Below are 23,951 nucleotides of genomic sequence, written 5' to 3' on the forward strand. Positions count from 1 at the left end.
CCTCACAAGGGGTACGAGCTTATGATAACTCCCGAAGGCCCGTATTGGGAAAAATCAACCTTACCATACAAACCGGGCCTGTGGCACGCACCACGGAGTTTCAGATCATCGACATCAAGCCCACTTTCAACCTCCTCTTGGGGCGACCTTGGCTCCATGACTTAGGAGGTGTGGCTTCGACCTTGCACCAAATGGTTAAACTTAACCATAACGGGGTAATACTGGAAATCCGCGCCCCCCCTCTCGACGTCAGTTTTACTATGGTTGGAACGGCCGAAACTGCAGATGACCTTTATGGGTTTCAAATGGAAGAAGCAATCCAGTTCATCGAAGATTATGATCCAGCATTCCTAGACCCGCATGCATCCCGAGTCATCCCTAGAATGCTGTTGGCTCAAGGTTATTTCCTAGGAACCCCATTTGGCATAAGGAAGAAGGAATGCACATTCCATCCTTTTCCCGACAAATCTACTCCCTTTGGCTTAGGTTATGAACCAACGGAGGAAGATATTGCTGACCGCCTATCTAGGCTACGCCTTAACAAAGCCAAACAAACCACCCTCCTTCCCCCATATCAAAGGACCCTTAACGGGATGTTTGTTCGGGAAGGAGAAGAACACCCATGCTGTGATTTCCCTGAACCCTTCGTTCAGGATGGCTTGCTAAAACCCGGATTTGAAATTTTCCATGATTGCCACACCTTGGATGAGGCACCCCACCTCACCAAGACTAAAACAGCTGAAATATTGGACAACCAGGCTCTATGGACAATGTTTAACGAATCAAGGCCTATGGAGAACGAGACTGTGATGACTACCCTAGCTTTACAAGATGAAGGTTTCGATCCAACCCGGTTAATCTCTCCTGCATCAACACCACAAGAGGTCGGGAACGGATGGGTGAAGACATATCAGTGGGTCAACGCAAAAGGAATGGAATTCAAGATGAGTACCGGCGAAGGACCAAAGTTTTATGAGACTAAACCCCAGGCTTGAGCCACATAGAGCACCATTAGTAAAAAGCGCCTAGTAGTTCTTTAGATTGATAGAAAATATAATAAAGACTTTAGATGGTCCTAAGGCCCTTTAGAATATGGGTCAGTTTTATTTCAGTGTGTTTTCCTTACTTTCCAAATCAATAAAGGCGTAATATTTTTCCTAAAATTTTTATTCTAACACTAAATAAACACCAAATGTACTTGCAAAATAAAAAAAATAATAATAAAGAAGCGGCCCACTATAGGCCCAACAAACAAAGCCCACTCGGTTTTGAAATAATGCCATGTGAACCAGTTCCCGAAACCCACAAAATAAACCACACTATCCCATCCTCAAAACCTAAAAAGCCAACCAATGTCATCATAAGAGCCAACCCATGCAACCTAAAATCAAAAAGAAATAAAAAATTTGAAACAAATGCAAATGTTACCAAAAAAATAAATTCATAAAACATAGAATCCACCAACAGCGGTTTCACATAGATTCCATCATACCCTCCACAAAGATCTTCATAAGTTTCGCACCCTAACTCCATTTTCAAAACTGTTTTGAGTCACCAATAGAAAAAATTAATCTTGACAAAAATGCGTTTCACGCTAACAGTCAAAAAAACCTCCAAAACAGCCTCAAAATTAACTTTAACTGCGGAGCAAAATATCAAGGCACAAAAAACGAAATAGAAATAAACGCAAGAACATGTGAAGCAAAAACGTCAAAATTGACCGCCCAAGTTATTTTCAGCGCCCAGGGCTGGGCGCCGAAATTTCTGACGCCCCAGCCTGGGCGTTGAAACTCTCTGCCTGCCAAAAGTTTTCCTTTTTTCGAAAAGTGCTCGGCATTTTATCCGCACACAACGGAAAAATAACGAACACTTGGGGGGTACAGTACGTATCCAAATAGGTTTACCAACAAATTGGTCGAATTTTACACAACCTATGGAAAACGGCAGATGAAAATAATGGCAAATACTTCACTCATTTGACCGATTAAGTAATATGTTTCCACTTCAGGACATATCTACCAAAATCCGGCATACTAGAACTTATTCTAAAGCTAAGAACTACGCGCGACCTGATTCTGACAAGATACGTAGGCAATCCTTACCAAGGATTCGGTCCAAATAATAATAAAAATTATATTCTTTGTGTTAGACATATAAACAAAATTGAATGGGAACTAAAAATACGCCTTTATTAAAATATAATAAGAAGGAAAACAAAGTTCTAGGAATAAAAACAAACACAACTGAAATAAATAGAGGGCACCTACACCCTAGCAAAGAACTACACTACTCTAGTTCTTCCGGATCATCAAATAAAGTCTTGAAGAGAGCAATGTTCGCAGGATCCACCCCCATAGTCTTCTGCGCTGCCCCAATATCAATCTCCATAAGAACTGGCTCCTGGACACTAACTTCCAAAGATGCCAAAGCTTTAGAAACATTCTCAGTTATAGCCCGCTCAGCCTCAAGGGCACAAACAGTGGTGGGAGAAGGATTATTATCGTCAACTGGACTAGCCACTGTTTCTACAGGCGGCTGAGCCTTCCTAACCCATACATTGTTCCGGCGACGATCTCCGCGAGAGCTTGCATTTCTTTTAACAACAGCAGGCCCTTTCATGTTAGACATCTTTTTAGGCCTGACACTGGAACGGGGAAGAACTTCCTTTCGCTTTCGATCAGGACGAGCTTTCACAGTCTTAAAACTATAGGTACGAGGTCTGGCAGAATCAGGACCCTCATACTTAACACGAATACGAGGTATCAAAAGCTCAGCCGGCTCCCCATTACGAGCCTTGGTCCTCACATCCTTGTCATCAGAACTCATCCACAACTTATAGTTTTCAGAAAGACCCACCACTAGTAGAAAAAACCCCTGTTGCAGCCCCCTTGTTGCAGCGTACATGTATTAATACGCTTCAATAACCAGTCGGTCAACGCGGGTCAAACCTTTTAAAGGGTTGTTGCAGCGTACAATTTAATTGTTCCCTGCAAAAAAGTTTGTTGCAGCGTACAATTTAAAAGCCCCCTGCAATAACCTATTTTTGTCGCAGCGTACATTTAAAAGCCCCCTGCAATAGCCCGGGTCAAAAAAAAATTCGCTGCAATATTAAAATTTCATTTCTCGCGCTTAACTCCCCTCTTCTTCCCTTACCTTTTCCTGCGTAGTCCCCAAAAAAAACCCTTCCTGCGTCGCCATAGCTTACTCGTCGGTGGTTCTGGCCTCCTCGCCAGTCGCCACCTTTATTCGAAACCCTCTCCTCTTCCAAGAAAACCACGAGCAGCTAGTGAGCTACCAGCCTACCCTCTCAGTCCTCCCATCTTCAATTCTCTGAACTTGTACCTTTCTTTCACGAAAGCCGGCCACCAAGGGTAAGACGGATTTGTAATCTCGAAATTCTGCCGCGTTCACCACCGTCTCACCACCTTCCGATGGAGATCCAATTGGGTTCAACTACGACCGTTTCTCACCAATCGCGTTTCTCACCACCACCACCACCGCCCGTTTTTCTTCAAATTTAAGTGAATTTATGCACTACGGAGGTATATATCTCTATTCAATTTAAGATTCGGCTTATTCAATTTTTGTAAAATTGAATTAACTATTTTCCCCCAAATTTTAGGGTTTTGGCTCCATTTTATTTTTTAATCGAAAGAGGGAACGATCTACTAAGCTAGGGTTTCCTTTTTTCCTCTTTCGTTCAGAATTAGGGATTTGAGGACGCTTAATTATCAGGATTTCATCCGCAAACTCTGCACTTAGATTTTGGGATATGGGTTGAGGTTGATTCTTTTTGGTTATGCTACTGCTCTTTAAGTATAGGCATCGGTATGCTTCTCTTATTTGTTCTTTAAGATTTACATAATTTTTAGTGTTGATTGAAGTTGGATTTGCTGATTGTTAGAGGTTTTACTAATCTTGTATGATATAGTAATTTATGGCAGATATGAACTATTTAAGTTTTGTTAACCATCATTTTGCCTTTAATCTCTTTGAAGAAGTTAAAATAAAATAAGACTTAAAGTTTTAGTTAGGGAACGATTAGAGCTGAGAAATACCATGTTTATCAAGTAATACTGTCATTTGATGGGAATTAGGATGTTCACTTCATATTATTAGAAGAATTGAATCCATCTTTACTAAAATTCTTCTTTCATTGAGATGTTAATGTCTCAGGATTGAATATAGCTTTGCAATTTCACTACAATAGTATAGATTTGTGATAATTTGGGTTTCATTGTTCAACACCAGCAAAGCAAATGGAGAGGCGTCGAGATTAGGTTTCAGAAATTGATGGTTTTTTTAATGATTAAATAAGACAGCTGGTGTTGGAAATGCTGCTGGAGTTGGAACTCATTCCTGTACTGAATGTGTTTCTGAATGTGCTGCTAAATGTATGCTTCTCTTCTTTCTTCTTCAAGATTTGTATTATTACATGGTTTACATAGTTTTTAGTATTATATTGAGGTTAGTGGATGTTTGAGGTTTTTTGTTATTCTTATATGACATACTGATTGTTAAGTAGATATGAACTAATTAAGTTGCTAACTTTTTGACACCAGACCATACACAGCTCAAGTCAACAATGGCCCATGTTGACCTAACAACTGCAAACAGTATCCAACAAACTCACTCCCAACTGAGAAAGAGAAAGCAATGGAGAAAACGGTGGCGACATTGGAGAAAGGAACAGTATGCTCAGCTTGGAATTACAGCGCTCAAAGATTAGCTATTGGTTCAATCAATGGTCTTCTCACCATCTTCGATTCTCCTGACCCTGCTTCCTCTTCTCCCTTCTCTCCTTCTTCCTCTTTTCAGGTCTGCTCCTCCTTATTTTCCCAATCAATTGCAATTTTTTTTTTGGAGACAAATTCATTTCTTAATTGCCCATCTTTGTGTTTATACTATAATGTATGATATTTTCAGTTAAATATACAATCTTTTATTTGCTGAACTTTATTTCTTTCTAGTAGTATGTTTGTTGTTCTATGTATGAAACAATTTAATTTATGATGGAAGTTTGTGAATGTTGGTTACTTGATACTATGGCGCATGGTGATCTTTCCGATTTTAAAAATGTTAACAATTATTAATCTTAGAGCTGTCAAATTGGTGTTTTGGTCGGATTGTGTGTTCGTCGAATCATCCCCGGTAGATCATCTAAGGTCCGGTAGCTTTAATTATAATGTATGTGAGATTTTGATGTAATTCCGAATTATGATTCAATTTAACATTTTTCAGTGTATCAATATTTGGGGGTTTATCAAAATTATGTTGAGTTTTTGAGAATTAAGTTGGAGGGTATATATCTAATTTCTTCCATTGAAGCTTCTGAAGTAGTATGATGCAACTTTCATGTGACAATTAACATGAGATTAGATCGTGGTTTTAGGTGCATGAGGGTAGCATTGTGAAGGTGGCATGGGTTCCTCCAGAGTATGGAGATGCCATCGCGTGTATTTTGGATGATGGGACGTTATCATTATGGGAAGAAGTTACAGGAGGTAACACTAACTCAAACCTCTTGTTACATTCATACAAAGCAATCATTTCTGCACATGTCCATTTACACCATATTGTCTTTTCTATAATGACTGTACTTCCCTTCTTAAAGAATGAGTTGTGAAATTGTATGCTCGTGTAAGCTTTCTAGCCGAGAGAATTATGTTGCCAACTACTTTCAGATCTCCGCATTACAAGTAGAGTAATGATTTACAAATCTTATGCTACCCTTTTGGCCTTTACCCTAATGACTACTAGTAATAAGTAAGACATTGATTTCAGAATTGATACGAGAGTGGTGTTATTGGTGTATGGTTACGAATGATTTAAAAATCTAAAACATTTGCGCTTCCCTTTTCCATTCAGAGGGGCAATCACTTCAGTGGAAGATCTGTACCAAGTTTCAGAATAAAAGTGCCCGTGTATTAGATATTCAATTTGGAGGATCCTCTACTTGTTTGAAGTTGGTAAGTGTTAGATAATAAAAAACATGCTGAATGTGTTCTTCTTGGTGCATGGTGAAATCCTCTGACTTTATAATTGTGTCATGCATTTCTTTGCTTGTAGGTTGTTGCATATTCAGATGGGTATGCCAAAGTCTATGAGCTCCAAAATCCTTTGGAACTGAACACTTGGCAACTTCAGGTATATTTCCTGCTTGAATAATTGAATAAAAAATTTAAATGCTCCATTAACTTGATGCCTACTTATCTAAGGAGCTTTCGTTTAGTTAGAGTATCTGTAATAGTCGGAGCACTCTGCAGCTGCTCTTGTAACTTATTAAGTACAAGTTCGGATTTCTGTTAACAAACTTCTATTGTCAAATTGTGGTGTAGGCCGAGTTCCAGAATGTCATTGACTCTGTATCTAAATTTGCGAAAGCTTCATGCTTATCATCATCCATTTCATGGATTCCACAAATAGGTGAAAGCCAGCAATTGAGCTTCGTTCTGGGATTCAATTCAGATATACCACAACTCAATTCTTCCAAGGTATTGTTGAGTCCAATAAGTTTTGCTGAGTATTCTAACTTTTCTTTTTCTTTTTCGTTCACATGCCCTTATAGCATTGGTAGTTATGTTGTTCTAGGCCTTCTAGCGTATATATAGAGAGAGTATACATGTGATTCGCCCTCTTCTATCACTTTTCATTGTGTGTGGTTGCTGTAACTGACCTTTGCCTTTTTTGCGTATGCTTTAACGTTTATTCTTAGTTACTGATATCACTCTTTATGCCACTTTGTTTTCCTCTCCCGGGATTTAATTATTGCTACTAAAGTAGTAATACTCCTCTAGTGCTCCTCTCGTCTCAGAAGTTGTGTTCATAGTAAATAGTTTGGAATCAGCCTCTTTGAATGCTGAATGATAAAAGGTAGGCTATATGCAATTTGACTTCCCAAATATAACATCAGTATGGGGATCCACCGTGAGTGTTGTTTTTCTTACTATTGTTTGTTGTGAGATGAATAAGATGCTTGTGCTTCGCCGACTCATATCATATGTTTAACTTCGGCTCACTTACAAGTTACAACTGACAAGTATTAGCTTTTTTACTTTAGGTCTTTAGTACTTCGTATTGTTTCAATTTTCTTTTTGTTTGTGTGTGTGTGTGGGGGGGGGGGGGGGGGGGGTTGGTGTAAAACTTTACATAATTGCATATATATATATAAGAACATATAGGTGTGTAAATCTAAACTGAAACTTTTCACGAAGCAATTTTATATATGTAGAAAACATAGCCACCATGAGTTTTGGCGCCAAATTGCCAACAATGTCTAAGAAAACTATGCTATTATTGTATTATCTGTCAGAGGAAGATCAACCCCAATCCTGCAACTTAGAACAGAGGTCTGGATTTGGTTAGGCTTTGTTTTGTTCGACTTATTTTCGACAAAATAAGTTCAGATAAGTTCAGCAAAAATAAGTTTTTTCCAGACATTTTCACACACAAATAAGTTTATTTTAGACAAAATAAGTTTTTTTCAGATAAAATAAGTTCAGATAAGTTCAAATAAGTTTATAAAGAACCTAAGGACTTATTTTAAACTTATTACATGTTTAATATGCTTAGTTTTAAGTTTCTAAGACTTATTCTAACTACTTATACACATTTAAGGCTTGTTTGGTCGTTATAGGACATATTTAGGCTAAAATGACATTTTCGCTCCCAACTATGAACCAAAGAACCTAAGGACTCATTTTAAACTTACTAAATGTTTTATATGCTTATTTTTAACTTTCTAGGACTCATTCCAATCCATTTATGCACATTTAAGGCTCATTGTGTCGTTATGGGTCATATTTAGGCTAAAATGACATTTTCGCTCCCAACTTTGAACTTAAGAACCTAATGACTCATTTTAAACTTATTATATGATAAATATGCTTAGTTTTAAGTTTCTAAGACTTATTCTAATCTACTTATACCCATTTAATGCTTGTTTGATCGTTATAGGTCATATTTAGGATAAAATAAGGCATTTTCGATCCCAACTTTAAAATAAAGAACCTAAGTACTTATTTTAAACTTATTACATGTTTAATATGCTTAGTTTTAAGTTTATAAGACTCGTTCCAATCCATTTATGCATATTTAAGGCTCATTGTGTCGTTTTAGGTCATATTTAGGCTAAAATGACATTTTCGCTCCCAACTTTGAACTTAAGAACCTAAGGACTCATTTTTAAATTATTATATGATTAATAAGCTTAGTTTTGAGTTTCTAGGACTTATTCTAATCTACTTATACCCATTTAATGCTTGTTTGATCGTTATAGGTCATATCTAGGCTAAAATAAGGCATTTTCGCTCCCAACTTTAAAATAAAGAACCTAAGGACTCATTTAAAACTTATTACATGTTTAATATGCATAATTTTAACGATCTAAGACTCGTTCCAATGTATTTATGCACCTATAGGCTCATTGGGTCGTTATAGGTCATATTTAGGCTAAAATGACATTTTCGCTCCCAACTTTGAACTAAAGAACCTAAGGACTCATTTTAGACTATTAGGACATTGTCATTAGTTTCTTGAATGTTAAAATGTGATATTTAATTTGTATTTAATCTAATGTTTAATTTAAATTTCTGTTTTTGTAAAGGTCTACACTCCGAGGATTGCGCCTTATGCGAGGAATTTGATGTGGTTCGTGAGCAATGGGCTAAGTTTTTTACCAACAAGTATTTATTATTGGCTTTAGCGCGCTTGATCGAGTTGGTTTAGTTGTTATAGAATAAATTTTATATTAAAATGTATGTTTATGTTGAAATTGGAACATATATTTAAATGTAATATGTGCACTTTGGTTTTGGGATATATAGTATACAAAACTCCAGTTGTTGTTTTTATATTTGTTATACAGGTTGCGTTATTCTATTATTGTTTTGACAGGTTTCTATATTTGGTGCAAGGCACTCTAGGTATCCCTAAACAAAATTAGAATTTTCCCGCCAAAAGTGCTTTTTTGCAGCGTACATATATGTTGTACGCTGCAACAAGGGAAAAAAATTTCGCAAAAATTCAGACTTGTTGCAGCGGGCTTTTAGATGTACGCTGCAACAAGTGCCAAAAAATTGGCAAAATTTTGGACTTGTTGCAGCGTACAAATAAATGTACGCTGCAAAAAGTTGAGTCTTTTGCAGCGTACATATATATGTACGCTACAACAAGTCCAAAATTTTGCCAATTTTTTTGGCACTTGTTGCAGCGTACATCTAAAAGCCCGCTGCAACAAATCACTTTTTGCAGCGAACATTGTACGCTGCAACAAGTTCAGACTTGTTGCAGGCCCCCCAGTTGCAGCATACGATGTACGCTGCAACAGGGGTCTAAAAGCCCGCTGCAATAAGGGTTTTTTCTACTAGTGTGTCGATCCTAAACATTATCGCCCTATAGCTTTGGGTAACCGAAAATACTTGCACCAAGGCCAGGACGAGGCCGAATGGACCTCCTTTTTTACTTATGGCATTTATTCTATTAAGTGGGTGGTACCATGGTGGGGTTTGACTACTATGACAGGGGGGGTCTGATGTATCGGTTTATATTTCTTTGTTGGGGCTATCTTGTCCCATTTATATTTTCCCTTATCGAGTCATGCGTCAATATGGTTTAAGGCAGACTATCCCCTTTTCTGATACGGTACCTCCTAAGGTAGCTACTTTTGCACAAACACGGGTCTTAGCGTGGGCTAGGTATTATGATGGTCTCCCGCGTTGGGCTGTAGCTACAAATGGGTTTGTGCACTAGTAGAAAAAACCCTTATTGCAGCGGGCTTTTAGACCCCTGTTGCAGCGTACATCGTATGCTGCAACTGGGGGGCCTGCAACAAGTCTGAACTTGTTGCAGCGTACAATGTTCGCTGCAAAAAGTGATTTGTTGCAGCGGGCTTTTAGATGTACGCTGCAACAAGTGCCAAAAAATTGGCAAAATTTTGGACTTGTTGCAGCGTACATATATATGTACGCTGCAAAAGACTCAACTTTTTGCAGCGTACATTTATTTGTACGCTGCAACAAGTCCAAAATTTTGCCAATTTTTTGGCACTTGTTGCAGCGTACATCTAAAAGCCCGCTGCAACAAGTCTGAATTTTTGCGAAATTTTTTTCCCTTGTTGCAGCGTACAACATATATGTACGCTGCAAAAAAGCACTTCTGGCGGGAAAATTCTAATTTTGTTTAGGGATACCTAGAGTGCCTTGCACCAAATATAGAAACCTGTCAAAACAATAATAGAATAACGCAACCTGTATAACAAATATAAAAACAACAACTGGAGTTTTGTATACTATATATCCCAAAACCAAAGTGCACATATTACATTTAAATATATGTTCCAATTTCAACATAAACATACATTTTAATATAAAATTTATTCTATAACAACTAAACCAACTCGATCAAGCGCGCTAAAGCCAATAATAAATACTTGTTGGTAAAAAACTTAGCCCATTGCTCACGAACCACATCAAATTCCTCGCATAAGGCGCAATCCTCGGAGTGTAGACCTTTACAAAAACAGAAATTTAAATTAAACATTCGATTAAATACAAATTAAATATCACATTTTAACATTCAAGAAACTAATGACAATGTCCTAATAGTCTAAAATGAGTCCTTAGGTTCTTTAGTTCAAAGTTGGGAGCGAAAATGTCATTTTAGCCTAAATATGACCTATAACGACCCAATGAGCCTATAGGTGCATAAATAGATTGGAACGAGTCTTAGATCGTTAAAATTATGCATATTAAACATGTAATAAGTTTTAAATGAGTCCTTAGGTTCTTTATTTTAAAGTTGGGAGCGAAAATGCCTTATTTTAGCCTAGATATGACCTATAACGATCAAACAAGCATTAAATGGGTATAAGTAGATTAGAGTAAGTCCTAGAAACTCAAAACTAAGCTTATTAATCATATAATAATTTAAAAATGAGTCCTTAGGTTCTTAAGTTCAAAGTTGGGAGCGAAAATGTCATTTTAGCCTAAATATGACCTAAAACGACACAATGAGCCTTAAATATGCATAAATGGATTGGAATGAGTCTTATAAACTTAAAACTAAGCATATTAAACATGTAATAAGTTTAAAATAAGTCCTTAGGTTCTTTATTTTAAAGTTGGGATCGAAAATGCCTTATTTTATCCTAAATATGACCTATAACGATCAAACAAGCATTAAATGGGTATAAGTAGATTAGAATAAGTCTTAGAAACTTAAAACTAAGCATATTTATCATATAATAAGTTTAAAATGAGTCATTAGGTTCTTAAGTTCAAAGTTGGGAGCGAAAATGTCATTTTAGCCTAAATATGACCCATAACGACACAATGAGCCTTAAATGTGCATAAATGGATTGGAATGAGTCCTAGAAAGTTAAAAATAAGCATATAAAACATTTAGTAAGTTTAAAATGAGTCCTTAGGTTCTTTGGTTCATAGTTGGGAGCGAAAATGTCATTTTAGCCTAAATATGTCCTATAACGACCAAACAAGCCTTAAATGTGTATAAGTAGTTAGAATAAGTCTTAGAAACTTAAAACTAAGCATATTAAACATGTAATAAGTTTAAAATAAGTCCTTAGGTTCTTTATAAACTTATTTGAACTTATCTGAACTTATTTTATCTGAAAAAAACTTATTTTGTCTAAAATAAACTTATTTGTGTGTGAAAATGTCTGGAAAAAACTTATTTTTGCTGAACTTATCTGAACTTATTTTGTCGAAAATAAGTCGAACAAAACAAAGCCTAACCAAATCCAGACCTCTGTTCTAAGTTGCAGGATTGGGGTTGATCTTCCTCTGACAGATAATACAATAATAGCATAGTTTTCTTAGACATTGTTGGCAATTTGGCGCCAAAACTCATGGTGGCTATGTTTTCTACATATATAAAATTGCTTCGTGAAAAGTTTCAGTTTAGATTTACACACCTATATGTTCTTATATATATATATGCAATTATGTAAAGTTTTACACCAACCCCCCCCCCCCCCCCACACACACACACAAACAAAAAGAAAATTGAAACAATACGAAGTACTAAAGACCTAAAGTAAAAAAGCTAATACTTGTCAGTTGTAACTTGTAAGTGAGCCGAAGTTAAACATATGATATGAGTCGGCGAAGCACAAGCATCTTATTCATCTCACAACAAACAATAGTAAGAAAAACAACACTCACGGTGGATCCCCATACTGATGTTATATTTGGGAAGTCAAATTGCATATAGCCTACCTTTTATCATTCAGCATTCAAAGAGGCTGATTCCAAACTATTTACTATGAACACAACTTCTGAGACGAGAGGAGCACTAGAGGAGTATTACTACTTTAGTAGCAATAATTAAATCCCGGGAGAGGAAAACAAAGTGGCATAAAGAGTGATATCAGTAACTAAGAATAAACGTTAAAGCATACGCAAAAAAGGCAAAGGTCAGTTACAACAACCACACACAATGAAAAGTGATAGAAGAGGGCGAATCACATGTATACTCTCTCTATATATACGCTAGAAGGCCTAGAACAACATAACTACCAATGCTATAAGGGCATGTGAACGAAAAAGAAAAAGAAAAGTTAGAATACTCAGCAAAACTTATTGGACTCAACAATACCTTGGAAGAATTGAGTTGTGGTATATCTGAATTGAATCCCAGAACGAAGCTCAATTGCTGGCTTTCACCTATTTGTGGAATCCATGAAATGGATGCTGATAAGCATGAAGCTTTCGCAAATTTAGATACAGAGTCAATGACATTCTGGAACTCGGCCTACACCACAATTTGACAATAGAAGTTTGTTAACAGAAATCCGAACTTGTACTTAATAAGTTACAAGAGCAGCTGTAGAGTGCTCCGACTATTACAGATACTCTAACTAAACGAAAGCTCCTTAGATAAGTAGGCATCAAGTTAATGGAGCATTTAAATTTTTTATTCAATTATTCAAGCAGGAAATATACCTGAAGTTGCCAAGTGTTCAGTTCCAAAGGATTTTGGAGCTCATAGACTTTGGCATACCCATCTGAATATGCAACAACCTACAAGCAAAGAAATGCATGACACAATTATAAAGTCAGAGGATTTCACCATGCACCAAGAAGAACACATTCAGCAAGTTTTTTATTATCTAACACTTACCAACTTCAAACAAGTAGAGGATCCTCCAAATTGAATATCTAATACACGGGCACTTTTATTCTGAAACTTGGTACAGATCTTCCACTGAAGTGATTGCCCCTCTGAATGGAAAAGGGAAGCGCAAATGTTTTAGATTTTTAAATCATTCGTAACCATACACCAATAACACCACTCTCGTATCAATTATGAAATCAATGTCTTACTTATTACTAGTAGTCATTAGGGTAAAGGCCAAAAGGGTAGCATAAGATTTGTAAATCATTACTCTACTTGTAATGCGGAGATCTGAAAGTAGTTGGCAACATAATTCTCTCGGCTAGAAAGCTTACACGAGCATACAATTTCACAACTCATTCTTTAAGAAGGGAAGTACAGTCATTATAGAAAAGACAATATGGTGTAAATGGACATGTGCAGAAATGATTGCTTTGTATGAATGTAACAAGAGGTTTGAGTTAGTGTTACCTCCTGTAACTTCTTCCCATAATGATAACGTCCCATCATCCAAAATACACGCGATGGCATCTCCATACTCTGGAGGAACCCATGCCACCTTCACAATGCTACCCTCATGCACCTAAAACCACAATCTAATCTCATGTTAATTGTCACATGAAAGTTGCATCATACTACTTCAGAAGCTTCAATGGAAGAAATTAGATATATACCCTCCAACTTAATTCTCAAAAACTCAACATAATTTTGATAAACCCCCAAATATTGATACACTGAAAAATGTTAAATTGAATCATAATTCGGAATTACATCAAAATCTCACATACATTATAATTAGAGCTACCGGACCTTAGATGATCTAGCGGGGATGATTCGACGAACACATAATCCGACCAAAACACCAATTTGACAGCTCTAAGATTAATAATTGTTAACATTTTTAAAATCGGAAAGATCACCATGCGCCATAGTATCAAGTAACCAACATTCACAAACTTCCATCATAAATTAAATTGTTTCATACATAGAACAACAAACATACTACTAGAAAGAAATAAAGTTCAGCAAATAAAAGATTGTATATTTAACTGAAAATATCATACATTATAGTATAAACACAAAGATGGGCAATTAAGAAATGAATTTGTCTCCAAAAAAAAAAATTGCAATTGATTGGGAAAATAAGGAGGAGCAGACCTGAAAAGAGGAAGAAGGAGAGAAGAGAGAAGAGGAAGCAGGATCAGGAGAATCGAAGATGGTGAGAAGACCATTGATTGAACCAGTAGCTAATCTTTGAGCGCTGTAATTCCAAGCTGAGCATACTGTTCCTTTCTCCAATGTCGCCACCGTTTTCTCCATTGCTTTCTCTTTCTCAGTTGGGAGTGAGTTTGTTGGATACTGTTTGCAGTTGTTAGGTCAACATGGGCCATTGTTGACTTGAGCTGTGTATGGTCTGGTGTCAAAAAGTTAGCAACTTAATTAGTTCATATCTACTTAACAATCAGTATGTCATATAAGAATAACAAAAAACCTCAAACATCCACTAACCTCAATATAATACTAAAAACTATGTAAACCATGTAATAATACAAATCTTGAAGAAGAAAGAAGAGAAGCATACATTTAGCAGCACATTCAGAAACACATTCAGTACAGGAATGAGTTCCAACTCCAGCAGCATTTCCAACACCAGCTGTCTTATTTAATCATTAAAAACACCATCAATTTCTGAAACCTAATCTCGACGCCTCTCCATTTTCTTTGCTGGTGTTGAACAATGAAACCCAAATTATCACAAATCTATACTATTGTAGTGAAATTGCAAAGCTATATTCAATCCTGAGACATTAACATCTCAATGAAAGAAGAATTTTAGTAAAGATGGATTCAATTCTTCTAATAATATGAAGTGAACATCCTAATTCCCATCAAATGACAGTATTACTTGATAAACATGGTATTTCTCAGCTCTAATCGTTCCCTAACTAAAACTTTAAGTCTTATTTTATTTTAACTTCTTCAAAGAGATTAAAGGCAAAATGATGGTTAACAAAACTTAAATAGTTCATATCTGCCATAAATTACTATATCATACAAGATTAGTAAAACCTCTAACAATCAGCAAATCCAACTTCAATCAACACTAAAAATTATGTAAATCTTAAAGAACAAATAAGAGAAGCATACCGATGCCTATACTTAAAGAGCAGTAGCATAACCAAAAAGAATCAACCTCAACCCATATCCCAAAATCTAAGTGCAGAGTTTGCGGATGAAATCCTGATAATTAAGCGTCCTCAAATCCCTAATTCTGAACGAAAGAGGAAAAAAGGAAACCCTAGCTTAGTAGATCGTTCCCTCTTTCGATTAAAAAATAAAATGGAGCCAAAACCCTAAAATTTGGGGGAAAATAGTTAATTCAATTTTACAAAAATTGAATAAGCCGAATCTTAAATTGAATAGAGATATATACCTCCGTAGTGCATAAATTCACTTAAATTTGAAGAAAAACGGGCGGTGGTGGTGGTGGTGAGAAACGCGATTGGTGAGAAACGGTGGTAGTTGAACCCAATTGGATCTCCATCGGAAGGTGGTGAGACGGTGGTGAACGCGGCAGAATTTCGAGATTACAAATCCGTCTTACCCTTGGTGGCCGGCTTTCGTGAAAGAAAGGTACAGGTTCAGAGAATTGAAGATGGGAGGACTGAGAGGGTAGGCTGGTAGCTCACTAGCTGCTCGTGGTTTTTCTTGGAAGAGGAGAGGGTTTCGAATAAAGGTGGCGACTGGCGAGGAGGCCAGAACCACCGACGAGTAAGCTATGGCGACGCAGGAAGGGTTTTTTTTGGGGACTACGCAGGAAAAGGTAAGGGAAGAAGAGGGGAGTTAAGCGCGAGAAATGAAATTTTAATATTGCAGCGAATTTTTTTTTGACCCGGGCTATTGCAGGGGGCTTTTAAATGTACGCTGCGACAAAAATAGGTTATTGCAGGGGGCTTTTAAATTGTACGCTGCAACAAACTTTTTTGCAGGGAACAATTAAATTGTACGCTGCAACAACCCTTTAAAAGGTTTGACCCGCGTTGACCGACTGGTTATTGAAGCGTATTAATACATGTACGCTGCAACAAGGGGGCTCCAACAGGGGTTTTTTCTACTAGTGGAAGGAGTTTCCAAAAGTCTAAGCCGTTCCGCAAGCCAAATCTGCAAAAACAGGTACGATCGAATCAAAAGAATGAAAAAGAAAGAAAAAAGGTTCCTGGGGCGCAGTTTCCACGCCCAGGACCAGGCGCCGAATATTCCAGCGCCCAGCCCTGGGCGCTGAAACTCAGCCCCAGGCGAAAAGAAATATATAAAAGTGGCGTATGTGTGCGCAAAGAAAAAATAGATTACCTGCAGTAATAGGGGGCTTCCCTTGAAAATTTCGGATTTGGCATCCTTCTTCAGCTCATCCGCACTCAGCAAAGTCTCAGCAACAACCAACGGCATAATAGAATAGCAACTTTCCATCTGGCTAATCAAGGGGATCAGCCTTATGTCACCAAACTCACCATTATTATTCGACAGCAAATAATGATTCAACAAGCAAAATACAAGGGCTCGAATGTTCAATTTTTGTTCGGTCATATTCTTACTAGGCCTAAAATGATGTTTTACAAGTTTTGCCAAGTTAACCTTATCGTCTACAACAAGTTCAGCAAACATGTTATCATCTAGCCCTAGGAAAGCCCTTATGGTTGTTTTACCCTCTTCGATAGTGCCAGGGGTAACAGGAGTAGCATTAGTAGGATAACCAAGGATCGCAGCAAATTCATCAAGCAAAGGACATATTTCATTGCCACGAAAGGAAAAAACATGATGATCGGAGTCCCAAAGGTTTAGGGCAGCATGCAGAAAATTATAATCAATATTAATTTGTTGTAAGCCTAAAAGTGCCTCTAAGTGGTATTCTTTTAACAAAGCTTTTTCTGTGGGAGTAAGGGGCTCGTAGCCAACGCCTAACAGTACGTTGGAGTGAGAAAGTAGGGGTCAACATGGCAAAAGCAGTAAATAAATTAGAGCACAGCAAAAAGAGAGAAAGAACTTGAGAGTGGTGGAAAATAAGGACGTATCTAGCCCCTATTTATAGCTGAACGCACCCAATAAACATCCTGATCCCATTCGGAAACGTGTTTAGAAATCCGAAAATCAAATATTACCAGGAAAGAACTTTCAGCGCCCACCTCTGGGTGCCGGAATTTTTAACGCCTGAGCTGGGGCGCTGAAAATGCAGCCCAAGGCCCAGAGTTCACAAAAACACGGAATAGGAAAGGACTTAAGACCGTGTTGCTAAAACACGAGACCCTATTACAAGTAAGATCAAGCCCAAAGCACCTTTAGCTCCCAAATAAGCAAAAATTAATAATAACAGTGAAACTTGGTCGAAACTTAGACTCATCTCAGAAAACGCTCATGTACACTTTTAAAAAAAAAAAAAAAAAAAAAGAAGCAGGTTAAATATCATGGTCATTTTTCGAAACACCAAAAATATGTGTCGTCAAGTCATTGGTTTTCCAAATAGAAAATGTCTGTCTGTCAAAGGGATAATCCGGGCCAAGCCAAAACCGGATGTCGCCTGAAAGCTAAAGTCGCACTCCTCGGCTTCACTAAAAATAGCGCACTACTATAGGAGGTCGCTCGCACATACGAGCGTGACCCCAAACATGATTACAAGACGCGAAAAACAACCGACGAGCCCCAACACTTGGGGGCTCGCGAAAAGTGGACTCCAACAGGGAGTGCCAATCAAAATCACATTCCCAGACTGCGCCACGCACCATAACATGTTTGGATATCTCAAAAAATATTGTTAAACAAAAATACACAATGTGGACCCACTTATAGGACACATCTAATCAGGAAATATTACGACCCACCAACAGGTTGTAATCACAAAAGCCCTTCTACATAGGCAAAATAAGAAATTCAAAATGGGCTCGTCCACCCTCAGCCGCGCAGGTCCTCAGTTTTCGAAAGAAATAAAATCTTCAAATTTAAAATAGGCTCGCCATCTCCAGCCGGCGGGGTCTACGGCGCAAACCACGTAGGTCCTTATTTTGAAAAAGAAAACAAAATAAAAATTTCAAAACAGATTCGTCCACGTCTATCGGGCGGGGTCTACGTCACAAACCGCGTAGGTCCTTATTTTCAAAAACATCAAACAGATTCATCCACTTCTATCGGACGGGGGGTCCACCCTCAGAGGACAGGCTCGCCCACCTTCAGCGGGCGGGGTCTGCGTCACTAACAACGCAGGTCCTTAGTCGCTGCAGCGATAACTTTTATTGGTTTTCCCTTTTTCCAAAAATTAAAGGATTGGTTTGTTGGATTTTCCTTCGTTTTACATCCTATAAAAATGAGGGGGTTTTCTCGTTTAGCTAGCCCTGAAAATGAGAATCTTTAAAAACGTTTTACCTCGTGATTGGGCTTGGCCAGGCCCAATTACACTTTACAGCTTTAATTTCGAAAACATCTGTAGTTACTCCTAATGACATAGTGAGGGAATTTCTACGCATCTTTAGATCCTTCCAATGACAAAGCGAGGAAGTTTTTATACTATCAGTTGACAAATCTCAATGACACGTGAGGGATATGTCGACACTTCAAGTGATGACCCTTAAGTCAAATGTTATCACTCGGGGGCTCGTGAGACCCTCGCGAAAAAGGTCACATACACCATGGCTTGTGTGACGCACTCCGTCTAATACTTTGACCATCATCTTACTCCAAGACTCAGTCAAAGTGGGGGCTAACTGTAGACACCTACCTTTGTCCCCATTCTCGCAAGGGAAAGGTTCGATGATGAAAACATAAAAACTCCACTTGACAACACATCTCCTATAAAATAAACGAATCTCGATTCCCCATTTCATTTCACCCCGAACCTGCTATTTATGGAAACCTCCTAAAAATAGTAACTGCCGTAAAAGGTAGCGTCTAAAAGTGGCAAATCATAATAGATAGAAACCTGTCAGAATTAGGTGTTGCATTCCAACATAAATCCTAAATGAGATAGAAAACTGCGAGAATCCTATTCCTAAAAGGATTCGGAAATAAGAGTTACGTATTAATTAAAATCCTAACGAGCCTAGAGTTCGTAACGGGCCCAGAAGCATTCCGTCACAAATTGATACGCGCTAAAAGACTCAAATTAATCTCAAACTCTACGGATTTTAGAATCCGAATCTGACTAAACAAAAACTGCCCAGACCCTATTTTCAACGCCTGGCTCTGGGCGCCGAAATCTTCGGCGCCCAGGCCTGGGCGCTGAAAATACCTGGGTACGTTTCTTTTCCTAATTCTTTGCGGATTAGAACTCTGCAATTCTATCTTTCCACGAACTCTTCCCTATAAATAGGCCCCTAGTTTCGACGTGAAACAACACACAACAACACATAATATACTCTGAGTATTGACTCTAAACCCCTTAGCCTAAGCCTCTCGCTGCGAAACTGTTCACGCGTTCTGTCGCAATCGATCCATAAATCGAACAGAACGTATCCTGTCCCATAATCGAGATTCGTTAAATAAAAAGGAGAAATAGCAAAGTCAAAGTGGTTAGTTTTCTGAGAACCGTGACGCACCTCTCAAGGGTGCGTCGTAATGTGTCCCTTTTCGATGATTTAACTGCTTTCCTCGCCCTTTTTATGAACGGTTAAACTAACCTAATATGATTGTTCTATCACGCCTAATAAATATAATATTTTTGGGAAATCGGATTATCATGCTAGGTCCCTTAATGCTATTTAAATCAGATAATCATGATCGAATTAGTATTATATGTTGCATATTGCTAAAATCAACTCAGATTAGTTTAATAGTTAACGCATGTCCCTTCAATTATTTATGCTGAGCTAGTAAGGATATCCTGCCTCTGGAGTTATCGACGAGCGAATTACTCCTCTCGGTAGTTACAGTCCCCCGAACCCTCAATCTCTACCTTGCGGGTGTATATTGAGAGATCCCCACACCAGGGATCAATAGGGAACCTACGGCCGTCGTGGTCAAACATAATTGCACTCCCTTTATGTCACGATAACCGGGTTTTGTCAGTTTTTCTCATTGTTGTTAAAAACTGAATGGCGACTCCTATATTACTAGTCAATTGGGTGTATACTCACAGGAAATCCAATTACACTTGATTGAATAAAAAGAATCGTCACACCCACGAGGGACAAGGTCACGCATTAGCCTCGCGCTTTTTCGACCCCCTCACAGGTGGCAACGGACGAGACGCCAGAACAGAGGCGGGAGTCGACACCATGGTGGATGTCGTCATGCCGACCTGAGGTGGGGCGACTCGGGCAGCTGTCGTGGCGACGACTGTCGCCGATGTACCTGCAGAGGATGGTCGAATTGGAGGTGGTGGAAGAAAACTCGGGTTAGACCGGGGCGGATTTGGTAGTGGATCGAACTCGCTAATCTGTTCGAGGACAGGGCCCCCAGGCTCGCCAAAAGGTACATGGAGGGGATGGTCTGGAGCGGCGTCAAGATCCAAGCGGCGGTTTAGCCCGAAGGTGTCTCGCCGGTACTGGAACCTGGATCTGGTGGCGATGGAGGCGGTGGACCTGACTTGAGAGTGCAATGCTTCATTTTCCTTTTGGAGGATGTTGATGCGCTGCTCCATGGCTTCGAAGCGACGAGTAATGTCGTCGGATGAGCTAGTATTTCCGGCCATGGTGATTGGAATGGTATTATCAAGCTGTTTTTGATTGTCAGCCCCACGGTGGGCGCCAAATTGTTTTGGGCAAATTCGACTTAGAGACGAGCTTGCCTTGATGAAGGTGCTGACAATCGATCGAGCTAGATAATTGAAAATGGTGAGAGCAAGTTGTAATAGCATGGAATGATCGTAGGTTTATTGCTTAGAATTCGTGTGTAAAAATAGACAAGACTAAGCCATTTTATAGGCATTTACAATAAAAGTGTAACGTTTGTGCTTAATTGGACATAATTTAGACAATAAATGCGTAATGAAGGCCGGCTTCATCAAGGGCTTGTAACGGCCGTTTTGATCCCAGCAGTTGAGAGTAAGTTCGAACCGTGCCACCTCGTGCCTTGCTGGCAGCCACGTATGCAATTCTTGCCACGTTTGCCCACGTCACCAAGAGGGTATTTTCCCCCCTAACATCTACCTCGCTGCGGTTGTGACGACCTCGATTTGTATTTGTACTTTTCCGCCTTTAGTGCAGGACGGAGCTTGGCATCGAAAATTTTGAATCTTGAATTTTTGAATCTTGAATTTTTGAAATTGAACACCCGGAGTTGATCCGTTGGGGATGTGCTTTGCTGGGGATAAGAGCTTTTTACTGGCCCTTAAAATTTTGAAATTTCGACTGACTTTCCCGGAGCTTGGGTCCGTTAGGAGTTGAACGCCTGAGTCGTTGTATTTTTTGGACTTTGTATTCTTGAAATATTCATCTGTTTGTACTTGGAGATACAGGTGTATACTCGTATTTTCGATGGATGGCCGGCCTGATGCGACGTTTGATGCTTGGTGCGGAAGACCATAGCAGCAAAGGACGTGCAATCAGCACGGGAGACCGCGCGCGCTGAAGATTCGCGCATACAGCAGGCAGCGCTGGGCGCTGGGCCGGCGTACGACGCGATGCTGCGCTATATAAGCGCCCCTTGCCGTGCCATTTGAGGAGCAATCTCTTGCTTTCTTGCTCTCTTTCTCTCTCAAAGGTCGAATGGTCTTCCCTTGGTCTTGTTCTTGCCTTATCCATGTAAGTATTTCATGTTTTGCTTATGAAATAACTCTAGGATCGTATGTAGTTTTGATTTTCTCGTACTTTGAAATGATGCTTGTATGCTTAAGCTTCTTGAATCTTGTAGAAAACTGTTTGATAGCCACTTGAACTTGAACAGTTGGAACTTGTATATTTGAATTTTTGAATTTTTTGAAATTTCTCCCGCACTTTGTACTTGCTTTGGCATGGCTAGCCTAGGCGTTGGTGTAGAACTTGTATACCTGCTTCGGCATGGATAGCCTAGGCGTTGGTGTAGAATTTGTATACCTGCTTTGGCATGGATAGCCTAGGCGTTGGTGTAGAGCTTGTATTTTGAACTAGAGGTCCACTGGGGATTTGTTTTGAATTTTTTGACTTTGTATAGGCTAGTATAGGATAGCCCCCAGTTTAGAATTTTGACACTTTGTACTCCACTTGATTTAGTATGCCTCATCACACTCGGAGGAAGCTTGCCGAATCGTCGGTGGTTCGAGCTACTGAGGAGGATGCTTCGGATGATGAAGCGGCTGCAATAAACGCGCCAAATGGGGGTATGGTTCCCCGGGAGGCGCCCACTTTTACCGGTACTGGTTGGAGCCCTTCCAACCTGGTGTTTCGGCCGGAGTGGCACTTGTCTCAGCGGCCTCGCGCTGGCTTGGTGAGTCTTGTACTGTGTTTTGAGTTTGTATTTTGTACTTGCATAGGCTTTGAGCTAACTCGTTCACCTGTAGGCCGATGGAAAGCCGTTTCGTACTTTCTAGTCCTTGGTGGAGGTTCAAAAGGCCTTTAAAGCCCTTCCTGCTGATGAGGAGGCCATGGAGATTTGGTCACAGACGGGCATGGCTGATTTCTGGCGTGCCATGGGAGGTACTTCGAGGAGAACGAGGATCAAACCCCGGTTGTGGGATTTGTTGGAGCGGTGGTGGGATACCACCAACACTTTCCACATGGCATGGGGGGAGATCACCATTACCCCCTTTGAGTTTTCAATGATTACGGGTCTTCCTTTTTCTGAGAGGAATGCGACCTTTGATCCAGAGCTGACGTGGCGCTCGGCCGCTGCCAGGGCCTTGCTTGGCCTTGTTGTTGACTTGTCAGAGGACGACACCCATGCTTCCGTGACGGTGATTGTGGAGGCTATCTGCGGTGTGGGTGTGTCTGCGGAGCAAAGGGTTAGGCTCTTCCTCCTAGTTTTGGTGAGCAGAGTGATGGCCCCGAGCAGGAACAGTTGGGTGCACATTAGATTCCTGTCCATTCTACGGGACTTGAGGGCTGTTTCGAGCTACAACTGGGGTGGTTTGGCATATAGCCACCTCTTGTATGAGATGAAGCAGGCCTCCCGGAATGAGCCGGGGAGCGACCCGAGCATGGCTGCTCTGTGAGTGTGCTGGAGATATTTAAGACTCCATGTACTTTGTACGTTGTACTTGTATGTTTGTATTTGAACTTGACTGATGTCTTGCTTGCTTGTTGAAAGATTTGGATATATGAGCACTTTCCGACTTTGGCGCCGGATCGTACTGGAGATGCGGCTTACCCGTATGCTGCCAGGAGCGGTGCGCAGGAGAGTGTCTCTGGCGACCTCCCGCAGAGCTTGGAGAGTTCTACCTGCTGATGAGGTAATCTTTTGTACTGTTTTTCTCTCTTGTATTTGTATTTGTATTGTTGCCTGAGTTGTCTGCTTTGCAGGTGGTATGGCGTCCTTTTGCCAACGCGCCTGTACCTGCCTCGGCTGCTCGTGCCCATTTCTTGTCTGGGTGGCGGGTTTTGCTTCCAGGGGTGTACCGCCACATGTGGTATCTAGGGGAGCGAGTGTCCCTTCAGCACAATTCGGGGAATAGACTTGTACCCAAGGACCCACCGGAGCCCATGCTGGCGTCAGATGAAGAGCTTGCCCGGCTCTATGCGGATGCTAGGGCCGATGCTGTTTGCCGTTCTTGGAGGGATTTTGTACACAGGAAGGGTAGCTATGACGACTTCCTGAGGTGGCTAGATCCACCAGTACGCTTCGTACTGCCGGTGAGCTTTTGAACTTTGTATCTTGTATTCTTGTATTCTTGTGATCTTGTATGATTGGATGATTGTATG

General features: G+C 39.7%; 2 protein-coding genes across 3 annotated transcripts; one reads left to right on the forward strand and one right to left on the reverse strand.

Moving 5' to 3' along the window:
• The first annotated feature begins 4,629 nt into the window (after positions 1 to 4,629).
• On the forward strand, positions 4,630 to 8,719 carry LOC130459100 (protein SEH1-like). Of its 2 annotated transcripts, XM_056834584.1 has the most exons (6): positions 4,634 to 4,818; positions 5,393 to 5,504; positions 5,869 to 5,969; positions 6,070 to 6,147; positions 6,339 to 6,494; positions 8,606 to 8,719. In XM_056834584.1, the coding sequence occupies exons 1-6, from the start codon at positions 4,657 to 4,659 to the stop codon at positions 8,702 to 8,704; spliced, it is 708 nt and encodes a 235-aa protein (XP_056690562.1). In that variant the 5' UTR covers positions 4,634 to 4,656; the 3' UTR covers positions 8,705 to 8,719. The 2 variants fall into 2 exon arrangements, with proteins under 2 accessions (XP_056690561.1, XP_056690562.1); XM_056834583.1 differs by lacking the exon at positions 8,606 to 8,719 and having other exon boundaries at positions 4,630 to 4,818; positions 6,339 to 6,626.
• Positions 8,720 to 10,394: 1,675 nt separating this feature from the next.
• LOC130465725 (protein SEH1-like) lies at positions 10,395 to 14,491 on the reverse strand. Its single transcript, XM_056834585.1, has 6 exons — positions 14,293 to 14,491; positions 13,606 to 13,717; positions 13,141 to 13,241; positions 12,963 to 13,040; positions 12,616 to 12,771; positions 10,395 to 10,508 (listed from the first exon to the last, which is right to left on the reverse strand). Exons 1-6 carry the CDS (start codon positions 14,452 to 14,454, stop codon positions 10,410 to 10,412), a joined length of 708 nt encoding a protein of 235 aa, XP_056690563.1. The 5' UTR covers positions 14,455 to 14,491; the 3' UTR covers positions 10,395 to 10,409.
• Between the last annotated feature and the right edge of the window lie 9,460 nt (positions 14,492 to 23,951).

Source organism: Spinacia oleracea, chromosome 1, assembly GCF_020520425.1.
Source record: "Spinacia oleracea cultivar Varoflay chromosome 1, BTI_SOV_V1, whole genome shotgun sequence".
In the NCBI taxonomy this organism is placed as follows: domain Eukaryota; kingdom Viridiplantae; phylum Streptophyta; class Magnoliopsida; order Caryophyllales; family Amaranthaceae; genus Spinacia; species Spinacia oleracea.

What these genes read in the sequence shown, in the direction of transcription:
- LOC130459100 (XM_056834583.1), top strand. Translation starts at nt 4,657, where the DNA reads ATGGAGAAAACGGTGGCGACATTGGAGAAAGGAACAGTATGCTCAGCT. An exon ending in CCTCTACTTGTTTGAAGTTG is followed by an intron (nt 5,970 to 6,069) that starts GTAAGTGTTAGA and finishes CTTTGCTTGTAG; the next exon opens with GTTGTTGCATATTCAGATGG. An exon ending in TGAACACTTGGCAACTTCAG is followed by an intron (nt 6,148 to 6,338) that starts GTATATTTCCTG and finishes ATTGTGGTGTAG; the next exon opens with GCCGAGTTCCAGAATGTCAT.
- LOC130465725 (XM_056834585.1), bottom strand. Translation starts at nt 14,454, where the DNA reads ATGGAGAAAACGGTGGCGACATTGGAGAAAGGAACAGTATGCTCAGCT. An exon ending in ATGGGAAGAAGTTACAGGAG is followed by an intron (nt 13,242 to 13,605) that starts GTAACACTAACT and finishes TTTTCCATTCAG; the next exon opens with AGGGGCAATCACTTCAGTGG. An exon ending in CACAACTCAATTCTTCCAAG is followed by an intron (nt 10,509 to 12,615) that starts GTATTGTTGAGT and finishes GTTTTTGTAAAG; the next exon opens with GTCTACACTCCGAGGATTGC.